Source organism: Ziziphus jujuba, chromosome 7 (genome assembly GCF_031755915.1).
Source record: "Ziziphus jujuba cultivar Dongzao chromosome 7, ASM3175591v1".
NCBI classification, from domain to species: Eukaryota; Viridiplantae; Streptophyta; class Magnoliopsida; order Rosales; family Rhamnaceae; genus Ziziphus; species Ziziphus jujuba.
The window spans coordinates 7,201,499-7,218,328 of NC_083385.1; the positions used below are offsets into that span (position 1 = coordinate 7,201,499).

A 16,830-nucleotide genomic window follows, 5' to 3' on the forward strand; every position below is an offset into this window, starting at 1 on the left:
GTTAAAAAAGTGATAAATTGAGGGGGCATCCCAAGGGCTTAATGCAAATTCGCCTGTGGTTTCAACTTAACCAACCCCGTGTTGGTTTTATATTCAAAGTGTTTTGCTCCCTGCACACTCCCACCTATCAGATGAGCAGCTCATGACCTGCTGACTTCGTGATGGCATGCCACTTTTCCTGGAACCCCCGCTGGTGAGGGCGTGCTGGACCATCAATGCGTCAATTTGCCCCGCCCATCCCCGAAACCGCGGTGCACCGTCCCGTTTTTCCCCGAAAATTCCGGGATGGGGGGCGGGCTCGGGGCAAATACCTAAAAACCGAGTCGGGGACAGGCCGGGGACGGGGAATAATAACTCCGTCCCGAACCCGCCCCGATATATATATATATATTTATTTATTATTGTTTTTTATAAAATTTTATTTATGTAAAATCATTTTCTTCTTTTTTTTTATTTATTTTTCTAAATATGTATTTTATTATAATTGTAAATTTGTTCCTTGATGTATTTTATTATATTTTTATTGCATTGTAGTCATTTTTTTTATATTTTAATCATAAAATAATTTTTTTATATAAATTTTTCAAAAAAATATCAATTAAAAAATAAAATGGGGAAAACCGTCCCGCCCCGTCCCCGCCCCGCAAAATCCCCGATCCCGCCCTGCACCTAAAAAAAGGAGAAAAATCGCAGGGATGGGATGTAAAATTCCCCGCAGAAACGGAGATGGGATTTTAAAAACCCGCCCCGCCCCGCCCCATTGACATCCCTACTCCTGACTACCTAGCACTTCTTATCTGAACACTTTACCAGGGGTGTTTGGATTGGGCCTCTCCTCCAAAAGTGAATCCTTGGATCCATTGTTGGGCCTTTTGATTTTCACACATTACCCCCCTATGAAAATTGGGCTTGTAGATAATCCCTTCATTGGGCCTTGAATATTGGTTCGGGTGTAACAGTATATATTAAGCAGGAGCTGGTTTAAGGCATCAGTATAATCTTGTAGAATAAAACTCAAGATAAAATACATTAGAACCATCTGACAGCCAGTACGGCTACAAAACGTTGTATATGTAACTTACACACATAAACACACATAATGGTGCGTGCACACACATATATGTATATTAGATATACAATGAATTTCTTATCCAAGAATTCTAAATAAATTTTTTGACCGAATTCCTCCTTTTACATGTGGTAAGGCTCCTTATCTGGTACTCTTGGATAACAGGCGCACCATATATATATATATATATATATATAAGTACTAAAACTTCATTCATTGCATGAAAACTTCATTCATTGCATGCCAAATATATATAATTAGAGTCTTCTTTGGAAAGAGAGTGAAACCTTCACCCTTGATTAATCATTCCTGCCAGAAAAATAACAAGAAAAAAGTGGTAAATCAAATTAGGGTGGACGATCACATGGGCATTTTTTAGTGTAAAAATAGTATTAAAGACAACTGAAAGATCATGAGATATGATATATGCAATTAAGCATAAAAAAACTCACCATTCGGACAAACTTTCATGCATTTTTCCAAAATAATGTTGGATGTTGGGTATGCGTTGGACCTTTGAACGATCCACACCTCCCACTCGTATACTCTCTATCAACTCCATTGGCATGGATCCCAACTTCAATTCTTGGAGATTGGAAAGATCTTCAATACCCATTGGCAGTGTCTTTAACTTACTGCATTCTGCGAGAAAAAGTACCTGGAGAGCAGGCATCACCCCCCTTCCAATAGATATAAAATGCAATTGTGGTAAATTTACCAAGGTCAAGCGGGTGAGCTTTAGAAAGCCTTCATGAAAATACATTGTTTCCCTAACATAAGCATTGATAAGACATAGATCCCCCAAGGTCGGTAATCTTGCTATATGAGGAAGTAGATCTTCTACAAGTCTGGACCAATGCAAAAACAATGATACGAGATTGTGAAGGGAAGAAATCCAGCGCGGTACCTTCTCCAGTTTCCCGGTCAGAATGAGGACTTGAAGCAGTGGAGGAGGTGATGAGATGGCATCCAGTCGAAGGGTTTCCTCTTCATCAATTACCATCAAAAATAAATAATGAAGTAACCTCAGTTTTTCAAGTGAGACACATAAATCCATCTCGTCACTGCCTTTCACATCGGTAATGCCAAGCCTAGTAAGCTGGGTCATATTCCCTATTTGTTGTATAAGGTCACCTTCTGATATAATACAAGACAGAACTTGCAACATTTTCAACTTAGTGATCTTTGATGGTGCTTGTGTCCCCCGTACATATCTGAAACCAAAACCATCTTCTTGACAATAATGATACATTAGAAGATGGCGCAAGTTCTGTAATTTTGCTATTCCTTTAGGAAGTGTCACAATGTTTGTGTCCCTGATAATCAAGGTTTGAAGGTTACGAAGTCTACCTATGGATTTTGGAAGCTTATGTACTGAAGTTTCCCCTAAATTTAAATACCTTAAGTTGAATAGGTAGACTAATTCATCAGGCAATTTTTCAATTGGAAAACCACCCTCCAAATCTAAGACCCTTAACAATTTGAATCCGAGTGGCAATTTCAGTTTTGAAAACAGAGGGACAAACACAAGTAAAGTGCGAAGCTGAGACACACCGTTCCATGATTGAATTTCATTATCAGTTTGGATAATTGACAGGCGGCGAGCTTCGCATTTTTCCATGTTTTCACTCCCATCATATATAGCACCAAATTTCTCTCTTTCGGATACAGACACAGCAAGCTCCCGCAGAAGATCATGCATCTTGCATGCTTTTGGCCTCCCAGATGGGTTCCTTTCTACGACAACTAACATGCTTCGCGAAACGAGTTTCATAAGATAGCTATCTGCAACTTCTTCAGGTGTGAGCCCTCTAACTTGTTCTACAAATCCTTCGGCCATCCACAGCCTGATAAGCCTTTTTCTTCTCATCAAATAATCTTCTGGAAATAGGGAGCAATACAAGAAACAGGGCTTCAATTGGTATGGCAAATCATTGAAACTAAGCAACAATATCTTATTGGCTTTCTCTAAGTTGGGATCGTCATTTAGCTGCCAATTTAAGTTTTTACAAACTTTTCTCCACTCTATTATGGAATTTTTGGAAGACATAATACCACCCAAAGCTACGATAGCTAAAGGTAGGCCTTCGCACTTGTCGAGAAGTTCAGAAGCAATTTTTTTAAACTCTTCCGGACAAGAATTGTCCGGATAGCTTGAGAAAGCTTTCATGCAGAAGAGTTTCCAAGCATCGTTTGGTAGCAATGGTTGAATACGATGAATGCGGCTTCCACCACCAGAAGAAGAGAGCGCTACATCTTCTTTCCGAGTGGTGAGTACTATTCTGCTTCCCATCTCTCTATCTGGAAATGACACCCTTATCGCTGTCCAAAGGTTGGTATCCCATACATCATCCAAGACAACTAGGTATCGTTTCGTTTTCAAGTAATTCAGCAGCATATCAACCAGATCTCTATAGCTCTTGGCCTTCAAATCCACAGTAACCTCTTCCTTCCTTGATTGATGGAATTCTGTGATTAAGCTTCTGAGCAAATCCTCTATCACATAAGTCTGAGAAACAGTAATCCATGCATGACAGTGGAAGTATCTCTTTATACTTTCATCACGGTAGATACTGGCAGCCAGTGTTGTCTTACCGGATCCTCCCATTCCGATCAGTGAGACAGCAATCTGGCGTGGATTTCCATCCATCAGGCTCCCCATTAGTTCTGTCTTTTTCCTTTCTATCCCGACGATTTCTTCTTTTTCTATGAAAAGAGAGGACTCTGCATGGTTCTGCACCCATTTGTCACTATGTTCGTAAGGACTTTTTCCTTCTCTACGATTGACAGCATATCTTTGCCTCCTATCCGCAATATCCTTAACCTTTTTTTTAATCTCCCTCAACTTTGTCCCAATTTGATGTTTCATCCAAAGATTCTCGGGAAAGTAAATGATATGGTGGAGGAAACCCATAATTCGACCCCCACCTCGATGATGATTCGCATGATAGCTAAATTCATCAATGGTATCTCCAACCTTATAAACCAAATCCCTTATACTTGCCATACAAACTTTGTCAACTTCACTGAGTTCTTTCTGGATCTCAGTATCCTCTAAAAAGGATTTCATGCTAACAAGCTCCTGCTGGATCTCCTCAAGGTCATCCCGAAGACCAAGTATCAGAGACGCTTCATTTTCGAGGATGGATACTACTTTGCCAATCAAGAGGTCCATGATGATGACCTTCTCTACGCTGATCAATTCTGTGGCATGGCCGTTACGCCCAGCAGATTAACGACTTAGAGACAGCCTTTCATTACACCGGTGCGGCAGCGGTTGGACTTTCTCCGGCAAGGACGAGGCACGTGTGACCACCGTGATTGCTGTAAAGTCGTTGGAGGCCTAAATCAACGGAAATGTTACAGCAGCGGAGAACGAATCTGCTGCGGTGAGCCTGAGGTTCTCCTGTGCAATTAGGCTTCGGGACCACCTCAGGATGGTAAGGTTAGTACCTATCTTAGCACAATGCTACAGGCGCGAATTTCTTTTCCTTTTTCAGTGAACACGTTAACAAGATTGTGGCTATGAACTTGAACTTGTCGGGGGGTCTACACATTCAGATGTTTGCTAGTTGCTTAAGGGTTGTGATTTTTCTTTATCTGCATAAGGGTTAGAATAAAGGAGAAAGACCACCAGAATTAAGTGGCCAACACGATGCTGTCCACTGTCCAATAAGCAGGAGGGATGTGATCCTTTCCAGCTCCATTGGTTCTTGGCTTTGCTCAAAGTCAAAGCTCTTATTTCTGTGAAAAAATAGTATAAGTATTGATCAAGAGTGGCAAAAGTTTCCGATTCTTAGAATAAAACCTGACAATCAATTCATATTTGGGCACGTAACCAATGTTGTGGGTGATCTTTTTTCTTTTTCTTTTTCTTTTTATGATTAATCTCCAACCCTTTTTTTTTTTTTTTTTTTTTTCAAATTCTTGTATCCTCACTTTTCCGTTACGTGGCTTTATCTCCCTCATCCCACATGATCAAGGGTTTTCTTGGAATCATTAGGATCAAAAGAGTGAAATTACTGATCAAGAGTGGCAAAAGTTTCTCATTCTTAGAATCAAACCTGACGATCAATTCACATATGGGCACGTAACCAATGTTGTGGGGATTTTTTGTCTTTTTTTCTTTATGCATAATCTCCAACGCCCCTTTTCTTCTTTTTCCCAGATTCTTATTTCCTCTCTTTTCCTTCACATGGCTTCGTCTCCTTTATCCCGCATGATCAACGGCTATGCTTCCTCCCAGTCTTAACAGCATGTGATGGATGGGATTTGATCTTAGTGCGACAGCTCTTCAATCTTTAAGATCCATTTACCTTCTCTCAACTAATTAGTTTGTTTGGTAAAGTTCCTTCTTAACTACTCGTTGCTTTTATATTGTGATTATCCGCATAGTAAATATGCTGATGTTTTTATTTCGGGATTTGGGTTTTGTGAAATGTTGAAACCAAATTTCTCCTATAGCAGCCTTACATATCATGAGTCTTAGAACATCTATACCAAAGAAGCAAATTGTAATAATAAATATATTATATAAGCAATATGAACAGTTGGGGTGTTTATAGTCGAAATCTCCTATTTTGGCAATGATAAATCCAATTCAATTATTAATCAGTTTGATAATTTTCAATATAATTTAAATTGATTTCAATATCAAAATATGTATTGTACTTGATAATCGATTTTGGATTGAATTTGAACTTGTATTTTATATAAACTTTGAGGTTTAAAATTTTAAATATTAATAGTTGAAACTTTAAATTTTGATTTTTTCTAAACTTGTATAAAATAGCTTTTTTAGATAAAATCTATTTAACATTTTAAAAATGAAAGTATTTACTTAGAATATGGTAAATAAAACAAGAGTAATTTAGATAATATATCAAATACAACTAATTTTTAAGTTAAATTATTAAAACAAATATACATATTTAATTAAACAAAACAATAATGATTTATTAATTATTTTTAAATATATATTCCTAATTAGAATAAATATTATTACTATCCTTTTTATTTTGCTATTTTGAAAAATATCAATACAACATTTTTAAGTTTCGTTTTTATTTCAATGTAACATTAATTTTTAAAACTTTTACTAGTAGAATTGGAATATGATCAATGAAACTCTTTTACCATTTTCAACCATAGAAAATAAAACATATATATATTAAATAAAAATAATGCGATTAAATTTACAATTGTTTTCTTTTAAAAAAATTCATACGTATTTTTATAAATTTAATTTTTGAAATTATATTCGAAACTGTCATGATTAATATCTGATTTATTATTATTATATATTTATATATATATATATATATATATAATTCGATCGCACACTTACCAATGAATTAAAAAAAAACGAAAAAAAAAAAAAAGAAGCAACAACAAACAGGTATGGCATTTGGGCCTCAGATTTTAGACAGAAAACAGAGAAGTTGGGATGGGAAGTAGAGGAGGCCCATGATTTGTTTGTTTTACAATATTGCCCCTTCTGTGAGGTCGCTCCCGGCACGAAGAAGAGGTGGAAAAAGTGCATTGTGGTTGTTGGAAACTTGAAAATGGGGGGGTCGTCGTCGACAAGCAAGGATGCATTGGCTCTATTCCAGTTCCTCGGCTCCGCCTATTCAGCCACTCATACCACTTTCAAGGTCTCTTCTCTCTACGCTCCCTCCGTCCCTCGCTCTCTCTCAAAAATGCTAGTTTAACCCCAATTCTCTCTCTCTCTCTCTCTCTCTGTTTATTTTTTTTCAGATCATAGATCTCTATGTCGTTTATGCTGTCTTCACAGCTCTCACCCAGGTACTCCTTAATACTGTTAATATTGCCTTGTGTTTTTCACTGAGAATGTGGGAATAATAATAATAATAAAAAAGACCTGCCACGAATTTTGCAGTGATATCGCGTTTTAGTGGAAATCCATAAAAGCATGATTCATGAACATCTTAATCATCGTTTCACAGTCTTTCTTTTTTTTTTTTTTTTCTTTTTTGTGGGGGGGGGGGGGGGGGGGGGGGGGGGCTTTTATTCTCATTGTCAATTAAGATTCCTTTGTAGGTATAATCTGATAAAACTTTTGTTGTATAACCATTCTGATTCCATTGTACTACGTAGACCCATATTATTAGTTGCATAGGATCACCCCTCAGTAGTCAATGGTACATTATGTTTTCTGTGATTGTGGAAGTTTTTAATGTCTCTGATATATTTGCTTCAGCCAAAATTGAACTTCAATTTAATCCTAAGTTTTGTATCTTGTGGTGTTATGATCAAAATTTTTTGGTAAATTAGTTTATTGAAAAAGTAAATATATATATATATATATATATATATATGTGAAATGGTGTCTTACCATTGCCCTGTTTAAGTAAATTGCTGCAATAGAAAGTGCATTTCTAGTTTGCATTGAATAATCACTGGATTATTATTCAAGGAACTCCTTACTATATCACTTTACTTAGTTTGATTATGGCGGTTGCATTTTGTCATTATTTACCTTGTCCTGTTCTGATATGTTGTTTGCTTTTACTGCTGATGAGCAGGTAGTTTACATGGCTATTGTTGGATCATTTCCATTTAACTCTTTTCTTTCAGGAGTACTTTCTTGTATAGGAACAGCAGTTCTTGCTGGTAAGAGAATGCAATATAATATAATTACACATTCATGTATGTGCATACATGTATTATGTATGTGTACGAGCCTTCGACAAGATAAAACCCGTATTAATACGTGACCGTATTTTTACCTTTGCTGTCGTTTGCCTCCGGATTCAAGTGAACAAAAAGAACAAGGAATTCACGGTATTTTTCTGTTCTGAACATTTATTCTTTTCTGTTCAATAGCCACTGATAGAATGGGGAAACTAAATTCAAGTTCTGCTACAGACTGTTGAACCAAATACTTTTGACAAGTCTAAACGTATATTTTCTTTCTCTATTTTTGTTCTTCTGCAACCAAATATGGTCGTTGAGATCTGTAAAGTTGTTCTCTTAGCCACATCTTCCCTTGTTTCCTTGCTGCCTAGTCACCCACAAGACAAGAAGACAAGAAGCTTGGTGGTGGAAAACAAATTGTAGCTTTCATTCGTGCGGTTATTCATGGTTTCATTTTATTTATTTTGAAGTAGTTAATATATCTTTAATCAAATTGCAGGATTTGCCACCACAGCGTGCATTTGCGGATTTTCTTCTATCCAATTTGGTTCTAAATTTGGTGATCATGAACTTCCTTGGATAAATTAGCAAGTATACTTTTTTGGAGTTATTTATGCGGCAACTCTTCTTTAACTGCAATATAATGGAGCCAGCGTATATGTGAGACATGAAGGTGCAATTGAATTTTCTTTAAGCGAATAGACTCGTCAGCTTTGTTTCTTTTACTTTCTTTCTTTTTGTTTAGGCCATACAAAAATTAGTGTAACTGGGATACAGGAAATGAATGTAGATTTTTTTTTTTTTTTAAATCTATTTTTATAATTTTCTGCTTCAATTGTTATGCAATTGTAGGTTTGTATAGTTCATGAATAGGTCGACTATCCGAACTGTGAACGGGAACCTGCAAAATTTTCGAGGTTCGGCTCGAGGCTTATAGCACTAACAGCTGGATTGGCCGGGCCAATTAGGTGGAGCTCAGGGCATAAGCACTGAAACACAAAAAAGGAAAACAGCTATAGTGGCATCCCAGTTTCCATTAACAGTTTTTTACTTTGGCTGAATGATTTCCAGTAACAGTTGACATTGGTTAGAAAGTCCGCCTATGAGATGATGAAAAACAGTGGAAACTCAACCTTGAAGAAAGAAAACCAACCAATACAGCATCCAAATAAGGAAACTGATCGCAAGGTGCCAAATACCGCCTAAGGAGGTAGTAAGAAACGCACCGGTTTCAAAATTAGCAAATCGATTTTGAAAGGCCGGAGTAACTAAAAAATTAGCCAGCCCCTAGTCATTTTTTCCATTTCTAGAAACTTGTTTCATATATATACATACATGTATATAATAGATATAGTAACTATATTAATCATTACTTTTATTGTCAAGAAACGGAAAAAAAAAAAAAAGAACTATATATAATAATAACCTGGGGTTAAAAAATAAAAATATATATAATAATAATCTGCGCAGTGCTACTGTTAAAACATGGGAACAAACAAAATATTCACATAAAAGAAAAAAAAAAAATGGAACCAACAAATAATAGGAAGCCGACGAAAAAAAAGGGAAAACTCTATAGGAGAATTTTATCATCAGATTGCAGGAAAACTATACAAGTTCTTTTGATTTATTATTTATAATACACTAATTCAGTTTTCAAACGTCACATGAAATCTTTTGTATCTCCTGGTCTGGCGCTTACAAACCGATCCAAATCTTATCAGCTCCATTCCTTCTCCTATAGGAAGAGTTACAGACTCAAGTCTATGCTCCCCTTCTAAGACTTCAACAAACGGAACTCTATCTCTCATTGCTTTGAGATTGTTCGCCACCACCACTACAGCACCAGTCGGATTAAGCTTCATCATCTTGGATAAACTCAAGTGATCTTCAAATTTACAATCAATAACTGCAAAATCGATACTCATGTACTTATCAATCACTTCGCAAGGATTTCCATAATCAAGTTCAATAACATCCTCAAGATCATTTCCAATAACCCAAGCTCTGCTTTTCTCTACTTGTTCACGTTGCGGAAGTATACAAACAAGCTGGCCTCCTGTCTGCTTTGCAGCCACGGCCAGTGCAATCGTCAATGGCGTTATACCTTCTGCAGAGACTTGCACTATCAATCTCGCTCGTTTTCCGGCTGCTAAAGCTGATAAAAACTCTATGCATCTGGGTTCAATGACCTTCGTCTTACGTTCTTCATTGTTTTGAACCTTACACTGTAGAAACGGTCAAATATAAGATGGAAATCTTTGAATTGAGAAAGGAATGGACATATATGAGCATACGCAGGAAATCAATTTACCAAGTGGAGAGTTTGAAGGTAGGCTTTCATGGCATCTTGGGGAGACCACTCCATTGTAGGATTATTGGAAATATAGAAAGTAAGACTGCTTTGGACTGGTCCTAGCTCGTCTTAAAATGTTACATAATGAATATGGAGTGTGTGTGTATATATATATAGATATGTATGTGGCATTGTGGAGATTGTTTGGTTATTGATATAAGCTGACCAATTGGAATACGTTGAAGAGGATTGGGATACGCCAACGACATCATGCAAAGTGGCAAAGAAAGGATCGGATTTGCATGTAGATGATGTCGTGGCCACTTAAGAGCGGTTTCATGGTTAGCCTGGCAACAGGGAATCACCAAAGGGAAGTTTTTTAAGTTGCGCGCTTCGATGTCATTTGCATGTGCGAGAAGACACTTGTCGCTATCAGACATGCCGTTACTGGGACAAGTGGCTAAGAACGGCACTCTCATGGCCAAATGTGAGAAGCTGAGAGCAGTGGACTGACTGCCACTGGACACGCGTCTTTCAACTATACGAAAATTGCACCTAAACCATCCCCATAAGGAAATTAGATTATTAGGGTGAGAAATACGACATGAGTAAATGAGAAACACTTTGCTTTTTGTTTTGGTTTTCAAACGAAAAGACGAATTACTAATTCTTAGTTTTGATCGCATTTAAACCCTCTGCATAACCTGTTTTCAATGTACCGTGCAGGGTAAAACACAGTTTCGAATTGACGCAATCGAAGCCCTAGGCACAAATTTTTTTCTTAATAAAGAAATACTCGCGGAAATAAGAGGAAAGAAGTAAACGCGACAGAAATATACACCAAAAGATTAAGATTTATTCCTTAGCGAGTCATGGTGAATACAGTGATTAATACATTTCAAAAATAAGCAAGAAGCGGGCTGGCTATTTTTGGTTCGGTCAGAATAAATATTTTTGATATACAAGGGAGCAGCGATGCATCCCTCAATTTTTCCATTTCCTATTATAATTGTACCAGTTGACTTCTTCTGGGGAAAAGCCAATACTCGATCCTACTCAATATCTTTTACAGCATCCTGCATCGTAACCAACAAATAACACAATGAATCGACAAAAAGAAATAATTATTTAATTCCTTGCAAGACTAAAGCATCAAACAAGAAAAGAAGAAATAATTAAAAATAAAAATTCAAACTTTTCTTTAGTTGACGCAATCCCCTGCATGACACATTTCAAACCTCTGGGGCTATATTTATTCATCAAATACCACTCGGACTGGGGGTCGTACCTTTGCAAGTCGTGTGACGTAAGCTGCAGCCAAAGCCGTGAATAACAACCCAAGCCCCAGTGTTACCAGTGAATTACCGTTTCCTAGCAGTAAACCAACTTCCGATTCATCTTGCTGATTCATTAGAAAATATAACAGACGAGTCAATACACTCATTAGGATTCAATTACCAACCAACCAGGACACCTTAAACTATATGACACTTAAGAAAGTTGATTAAAAGGAAACCTAGAGATTGATCCACTACAACACAAACGTGGTGACTTATTGAAAGAAATTAAGCAATTTGGAATAATGCAAATAATTACTGGTTATTTTAGCATTATAGGAAAGAATTGCATTCTATGAAAGTGAAGATTCAAATTCAATCACCTAACAGTAAAAAAACAAACAACTTACAATTATAGCTCGCCCGAATGCACCAGCACTCACGTAAGCCCATGTTCCTGGAAGCATCCCCAGCCAACTGCAAAAACAAACATTGTTTGATTCGAATCGAAGAGTGAAATATATTGCAAAGCGAGTTCATGCAAGGAATTAAACTGATATTCCAAGTGCTCCAGCTTGCATTTATAGCATATCAACCATTTCAACATGTTAGTAACAATAAGCATAGGAACAAACCTTCCCAAGACATATGGAACGAACTTTACTGATGTCAGCCCATATAAATAATTCCCCAAGGAAAAAGGAAGCAAAGGGCTCAACCGTAGGAGAGTAACAACTCTGAAGCCATTTTCTCCAATAGCTTTGTCAATAGCAAGAAATTTTTTGTTTCCTTCTACTAGTTTAAGAATACGCTCACGAGCGAAATATCTAGCGATCAAGAAGGCAACACTTGCAGCCACCTGAAGTGGGTGAAGATGTTAGAAGCATATCTAAATACATTCATTATACATTTCATTCTTAAATAGCAGCAAGCAGAGCGACTCACTGTTCCGCTGATTGAGACTATGATAGTGCCAATAACAGAACCAAAAAGAAGACCAGCTGACATTGTTAATGGAATGGCCGGAATTGCAAGGATCTAGGAGAAGTGGAGAACAAAATGATTCAGTCAGCAGCTACAGAAAGTGGTTATTGTATACATGTAAAATTTGAAATCAAATGAGCTATGTAAGATATCTTTGCAAATGTTCTATACTGTTATAGAAGGCAAATGTGAGTGAGGGAGCACAATTCTATTAAATAACGTAACAGATGGATAATATGCCTAATTTTCCATGTCATATATAATTTGCAACTGAAGAAAAAATGGAACTCATGATATGGCAAATAAAAGTACTGAAGTATGATCTTCTTAATAGATAATATAAACCCTCAGCGTATATGACCATCCACACCATGTAATCAATATCAAGCGTAAAACATACATATGAAAAGGATAATTAAGATATTCAAGAAACAAGAGTCAAATGCATACCTCCAATCCGGCATAAACTGCCACAAATAATGCATATCCAGCTGGACCATAACCTGCTAATAAAAAATTATATGAGAATAATTTCTTTGAAGAAAAGACAAGAAAAGAGATCTCTCATTGTGTGAATAGTTTTCCACTCCTTTCTAGGAAAATATATAGGTCATTCAACTCATGGCTTTTGCCTCATCTATTTTCTAAAAATGCGACCGTATACTAAACAATTTTGATGTTTAACGTTGGAGAATGAACTTGCAGTATAAGAGATATTGAACATAAAATCATCCTTTCATTCCCTTGTTCACAAGAAGACCACACACGGAGAATTTCCAGCAATACTAAAATTTCTAAAACTATAACCGGCAGATACTAAATACACAAAATTCTTAACGCACCTAGACTGGATCGTGAAATGTCAATAAATATTACCAATTCATAGAAAATTCAGTATTTTCGAAATTAAGTGCTTTTATAAATGCTCAAGCTCTCATCTTTCCAACAAATATCTACCTCAATTTCACAAAATAGCTCTAATAACAGTCAGACAAGCTGAATCCATATTCCTAATCCACAGGCAGCCAAATAAAATTAAACCAAAATCCGACTCCACCATGGTACCTTCCAATGATATCCATGATCCCATACAAATTGTAAAATTTCCCACCGACCAATCGGCATTGACTACCAAAAATTCTCACGAAAACTCTAAAGCAGCAATAATTTTTTTGCAAATCGAATTCCAATACCAATCAACAAAGTCCAGGAAGAATTCGAATAAAACCGCAAATGAAAAAAGCGTAAAAATTTCGCTAAAGAGTACCTTCAATGAAGGTCGAAAACTGATTCAAGAAAGCGTTGATCTGGTCCTTATAGATATACCCAACAGCACCAAAGCCACCAACAACACCAACTAGTAAAACACCAGCCAAAAGGGTACCTTTAATCGCAGTATCACCCTCCAAGCCCTCTTTATCTCCATCAATTTTCTCACCACCATCCTTGCTCTTGGGGCTATTGAACAACCACTTTAGGCTCTGTGGAGGGCTGCCTGGAGTGGCAGTATTTTTTTGGAGGCTCTGTTTCTTGGTTTGCTTCAGAGAAGAACACGGGCTGAGGAAGTGAAAGCGCTTGTGGGGTCTGAAGCTGTTTAGGTAAGAGGAAGGAGGAGAAAACGAGGAGAGGCATGGTGATGTTTGTGGCCTCAAGGTGAGGAGGGTGCGCATTTTAAGCAGCGAATGTGGTGCAGGATAAGGGAGAGAAGCACCACGACCACTGGGTGTTGTAGAATTGCCATGTGAGAAAAATGTGGGGAGTGTTTGTTTACCTTTGATTTTCGGATTTTCTCAAAGGGCTGTTGGGTTGAAAGGAGGAAAGAGATAATGTTTGGGTTACCCGGTGTCGCATGGATTTAGCGTGACCTTCACATGGAGCGGCACCACGTGTTCTTTTTTAAGTGATGTGAAAGCAGCCTGGGCAGTCAGCTCTCTCTGTGGTCTATACAAGGCCGAAAGAGTGGAAGATAAGAGTGCCATGTAGTGTTTTTGTTTACCTCTGGTTTGCAAAAGCCCGGGAAATGGACTGGTGGAGGCCAATGGATTTCATCAAAAGAATTTTCTGGTTGCATGCTTTCCTGTTTCATTTATATATTTATTGATTTTTATTATTGGTAATGACTTTTGTATGTGTGTTTGTGTCTTTCAAATAAATTAATAATTTTGTTAGGAATAATATAGCACTTTTCATATTGTTTTTACATGGAAAGCCATGTAAAAGATTATTAACCACTTTGCTAACTCCTCACATTTTAAAAGCATACATCCTTACATTCTCAAAGTCTACCTTAAAAACAACCACATTTGGTTATATCAAAGGCTCCCTTTGCATACGTCAAAGATTCCGTTAAATAGATAAGTAAGACCGGCCAAGTAATATACCCCTCGCGCACACATTTTTCATAGAAGAACGGTAGGACATTTTCCATACAAGCAAACTTCTTGAAAATTTCCTTCGTAGAACTTTCATTGACCAAAAATTGTGTGGTGAATGTATTCGTCAGAGAAAATTACAAACTTCGTTCAACCAATAGAATGGTTGAGCCTTTCAAACTAACATAAACCACAAGGGTCAAGGACGGTACCAAGCCTACAAGAGCTGATATGAAGGTTACCCCAACTCTAAAGCGTACAACTTGAAATAAGAGAAAGAAGGTTACTCCAACTCTTCAAGCCATCAGTGATTCACTGCTTCTCCTACGTTTATGCTTCCTGCGATGAGGAATTTCCTTTCAGGAAGAAATTGTTGATATCAGGTTTTCGCACAGAGGACTTCAATTTGTGAAGTTGATCATTTAAACCAGCTTGCAGTACCTGAGGTGAAAACAGGTCAGGCCTTTCAAGAGCCTTTACTGCTAAGTTTGCTGCAACATTAATCTGCAAGGAATGAGGGAGAAGGGGGGTAAAAGGTGAAAAGATAATTCCACCTTTTCCAAGTCAAAAGAACCATTGAATTATGTTTTCCATCTTCATTTCAAGCAGTACCCAATTTAAGGAACCAGTACAGCTCTATACTGAAGAAATTGCAGCATAGGAAAGATGAATTTGTATTTGATGATGCACAAGTAACGTGACTTAACTTTTATGCTAAACTAAGGTAGCGGACAATCAAAACACCGTTAATTTAAACTTAAATGGTGATTAGCTAGCATATCAAATGCAAGGACGACAGTGGCAGTGGTAATAAGAAAAACAAAGCACACTTTTATTTGGAAGCGGGAAAGTAGCCCTCTGAAAACAAGTATGCATTATAGCATTACAGCATTACAATTAAAATTAAGCACATTAAGTCATAGCGTTCAGCCACAGTTAATGAAGAGTTCAAATGCTTCTTTACCCTCTCCAATCATGTAACATCTGGTTATTGCGTTTCTACTTAACTAAGAGGTCAAGTGACAGTTAAAATTAAGAAGATACGTCATAATTCTTCAGGATTCAGTGATAAAAGAGTTGAAATGCTTCTTTCTAACTCTCCAATTCTACTACCATTTGGTCATTGTGTTACTTCTTGACTGGCTTGTGGTCAACAAATGCCCTAAAGCTCACCAAGGAATCTAAATAGTGGGTGGCTCAGTATCCCAAAAATATAGTAGTTTAAGCAACAAAAATTAACCATCCTCTCATTGCTATTCTGAAGCCATAATACTAAAATCTTTGAGCTTGAGCAAAATCCAATATCAGAAAAAAAGGAATTACAAAAGAGTTAAAAACTACGAAAATGCAAGACACCATCAAATCAGGTAGAAGATAGCCATCAACTAACAACAAAAATCCAATAAAAGTTAAAAAAGATGTACCAGAATCATATGTAAATTAGAAAGAGTCCGAACAAGAAACAAATTTAGAAATGGAATAAGAAAATAAATAGCTGAAGGAAAATGCATCATACCGACTGGGAAGCCATCTTCAACAACGCTTTTGCTAGAGGAAGTATGCAAAACCTTTTCCATAATAATAAAACAATACGATTAGCATAAATTCACAGAAATTATTTATTCCAACTATGTTTGGTTGATGTTAAAATATAGGAACCCCAAAAAAATAAAATAAAATAAAATAAAGAACACACACACACTGTTTTACTACTCGAGCCCGACTCTGAAGCTTGAAATTTGAGGGCGTATTTTCCTTAATCTATCATATTTTGTACTTTTTCCCAAAGATTGCAAAATTTAAAAAGCAAAAAGCAGAGGTATCTCACATTCCTCTGCCGCCGGCTAGAGCTTCTTCCGATGGGTCTTTCCATTCGTCGATTCTGCATAATACAAGTATATTATATTCTAATTAATTTCAATATATTTAACAGATAAACACTGGCATGGATATAGAGAGGGAGAGAGAGAGAGATTACACCCAACCGTAACGGCGGTCGAATAATAGTCGTTTGGGAGGTCGGCTAGAGGAAGAGCTTGGAATTGAGATTGCAGAGCCAGAGCTTCTTGACTCCATGTTCTCTCTCTGGTCTTTGCTCAATGGAGAACCGAGAAAGTGAGAATGGACTAGAAAAAGGGCGCAGATAGAAGTTTGGGCTGAAACAAGGCTAACACT

The 16,830-nt window shown here is 37.1% G+C and overlaps 5 protein-coding genes across 16 annotated transcripts; 1 reads left to right on the forward strand and 4 right to left on the reverse strand.

Annotated features, from left to right (window-relative positions):
• Positions 1–995: 995 nt before the first annotated feature.
• On the reverse strand, positions 996–4,923 carry LOC107423471 (disease resistance protein RPM1). The gene is made up of 2 exons (XM_016033042.4): positions 1,522–4,923; positions 996–1,378 (listed from the first exon to the last, which is right to left on the reverse strand). Exons 1-2 carry the CDS (start codon positions 4,242–4,244, stop codon positions 1,369–1,371), a joined length of 2,733 nt encoding a protein of 910 aa, XP_015888528.3. The 5' UTR covers positions 4,245–4,923; the 3' UTR covers positions 996–1,368.
• Positions 4,924–6,430: 1,507 nt separating this feature from the next.
• On the forward strand, positions 6,431–9,098 carry LOC107423444 (dolichyl-diphosphooligosaccharide--protein glycosyltransferase subunit DAD1-like). Of its 8 annotated transcripts, XR_009639491.1 has the most exons (6): positions 6,435–6,723; positions 6,827–6,874; positions 7,615–7,701; positions 7,829–7,873; positions 8,226–8,399; positions 8,579–9,098. XR_009639491.1 is itself a non-coding variant. In XM_048479860.2 (5 exons), the coding sequence occupies exons 1-5, from the start codon at positions 6,634–6,636 to the stop codon at positions 8,307–8,309; spliced, it is 336 nt and encodes a 111-aa protein (XP_048335817.1). In that variant the 5' UTR covers positions 6,433–6,633; the 3' UTR covers positions 8,310–8,556. The 8 variants fall into 8 exon arrangements, 3 of the variants coding, with proteins under 3 accessions (XP_048335817.1, XP_060674639.1, XP_060674638.1); XR_009639494.1 differs by lacking the exon at positions 8,579–9,098 and having other exon boundaries at positions 6,431–6,723; positions 7,667–7,702; positions 7,848–7,873; positions 8,226–8,554; XR_009639492.1 differs by lacking the exon at positions 7,829–7,873 and having other exon boundaries at positions 6,432–6,723; positions 7,615–7,702.
• Positions 9,099–9,282: 184 nt separating this feature from the next.
• LOC107423426 (uncharacterized) lies at positions 9,283–10,181 on the reverse strand. Its single transcript, XM_016032978.4, has 2 exons — positions 10,041–10,181; positions 9,283–9,954 (listed from the first exon to the last, which is right to left on the reverse strand). Exons 1-2 carry the CDS (start codon positions 10,092–10,094, stop codon positions 9,376–9,378), a joined length of 633 nt encoding a protein of 210 aa, XP_015888464.3. The 5' UTR covers positions 10,095–10,181; the 3' UTR covers positions 9,283–9,375.
• A 677-nt stretch (positions 10,182–10,858) lies between these two features.
• On the reverse strand, positions 10,859–14,053 carry LOC107423432 (uncharacterized). The gene is made up of 7 exons (XM_016032984.4): positions 13,551–14,053; positions 12,734–12,786; positions 12,245–12,337; positions 11,935–12,158; positions 11,710–11,776; positions 11,311–11,424; positions 10,859–11,098 (listed from the first exon to the last, which is right to left on the reverse strand). Exons 1-7 carry the CDS (start codon positions 13,951–13,953, stop codon positions 11,075–11,077), a joined length of 978 nt encoding a protein of 325 aa, XP_015888470.2. The 5' UTR covers positions 13,954–14,053; the 3' UTR covers positions 10,859–11,074.
• A 668-nt stretch (positions 14,054–14,721) lies between these two features.
• On the reverse strand, positions 14,722–16,794 carry LOC107423434 (uncharacterized). Of its 5 annotated transcripts, none has more exons than XM_048479859.2 (5): positions 16,634–16,794; positions 16,484–16,537; positions 16,172–16,223; positions 15,097–15,159; positions 14,722–15,011 (listed from the first exon to the last, which is right to left on the reverse strand). In XM_048479859.2, the coding sequence occupies exons 1-5, from the start codon at positions 16,729–16,731 to the stop codon at positions 14,952–14,954; spliced, it is 327 nt and encodes a 108-aa protein (XP_048335816.2). In that variant the 5' UTR covers positions 16,732–16,794; the 3' UTR covers positions 14,722–14,951. The 5 variants fall into 5 exon arrangements, with proteins under 5 accessions (XP_048335816.2, XP_060674637.1, XP_015888472.3 ...); XM_060818654.1 differs by having other exon boundaries at positions 15,097–15,209; XM_016032986.4 differs by lacking the exon at positions 15,097–15,159 and having other exon boundaries at positions 14,722–15,096.
• Positions 16,795–16,830: the final 36 nt, after the last annotated feature.

Coding starts and splice junctions, on each gene's coding strand:
- LOC107423471 (XM_016033042.4), bottom strand. CDS start 4,244: ATGGACCTCTTGATTGGCAAAGTAGTATCCATCCTCGAAAATGAAGCG.
- LOC107423444 (XM_060818655.1), top strand. CDS start 6,634: ATGGGGGGGTCGTCGTCGACAAGCAAGGATGCATTGGCTCTATTCCAG. Junction 7,702..7,828: donor TAGGAACAGCAGTTCTTGCT/GGTAAGAGAATG, acceptor ACCTTTGCTGTC/GTTTGCCTCCGGATTCAAGT. Junction 7,874..8,225: donor AAAAGAACAAGGAATTCACG/GTATTTTTCTGT, acceptor ATCAAATTGCAG/GATTTGCCACCACAGCGTGC.
- LOC107423426 (XM_016032978.4), bottom strand. CDS start 10,094: ATGGAGTGGTCTCCCCAAGATGCCATGAAAGCCTACCTTCAAACTCTC. Junction 9,955..10,040: donor ACCTTCAAACTCTCCACTTG/GTAAATTGATTT, acceptor CCGTTTCTACAG/TGTAAGGTTCAAAACAATGA.
- LOC107423432 (XM_016032984.4), bottom strand. CDS start 13,953: ATGCGCACCCTCCTCACCTTGAGGCCACAAACATCACCATGCCTCTCC. Junction 12,338..12,733: donor CAGTTTATGCCGGATTGGAG/GTATGCATTTGA, acceptor CACTTCTCCTAG/ATCCTTGCAATTCCGGCCAT. Junction 11,099..11,310: donor ACGTCACACGACTTGCAAAG/GTACGACCCCCA, acceptor GTTACGATGCAG/GATGCTGTAAAAGATATTGA.
- LOC107423434 (XM_016032985.4), bottom strand. CDS start 16,731: ATGGAGTCAAGAAGCTCTGGCTCTGCAATCTCAATTCCAAGCTCTTCC. Junction 16,224..16,483: donor CTAGCCGGCGGCAGAGGAAT/GTGAGATACCTC, acceptor ATTATGGAAAAG/GTTTTGCATACTTCCTCTAG. Junction 15,160..16,171: donor TGAAGATGGCTTCCCAGTCG/GTATGATGCATT, acceptor CATTCCTTGCAG/ATTAATGTTGCAGCAAACTT.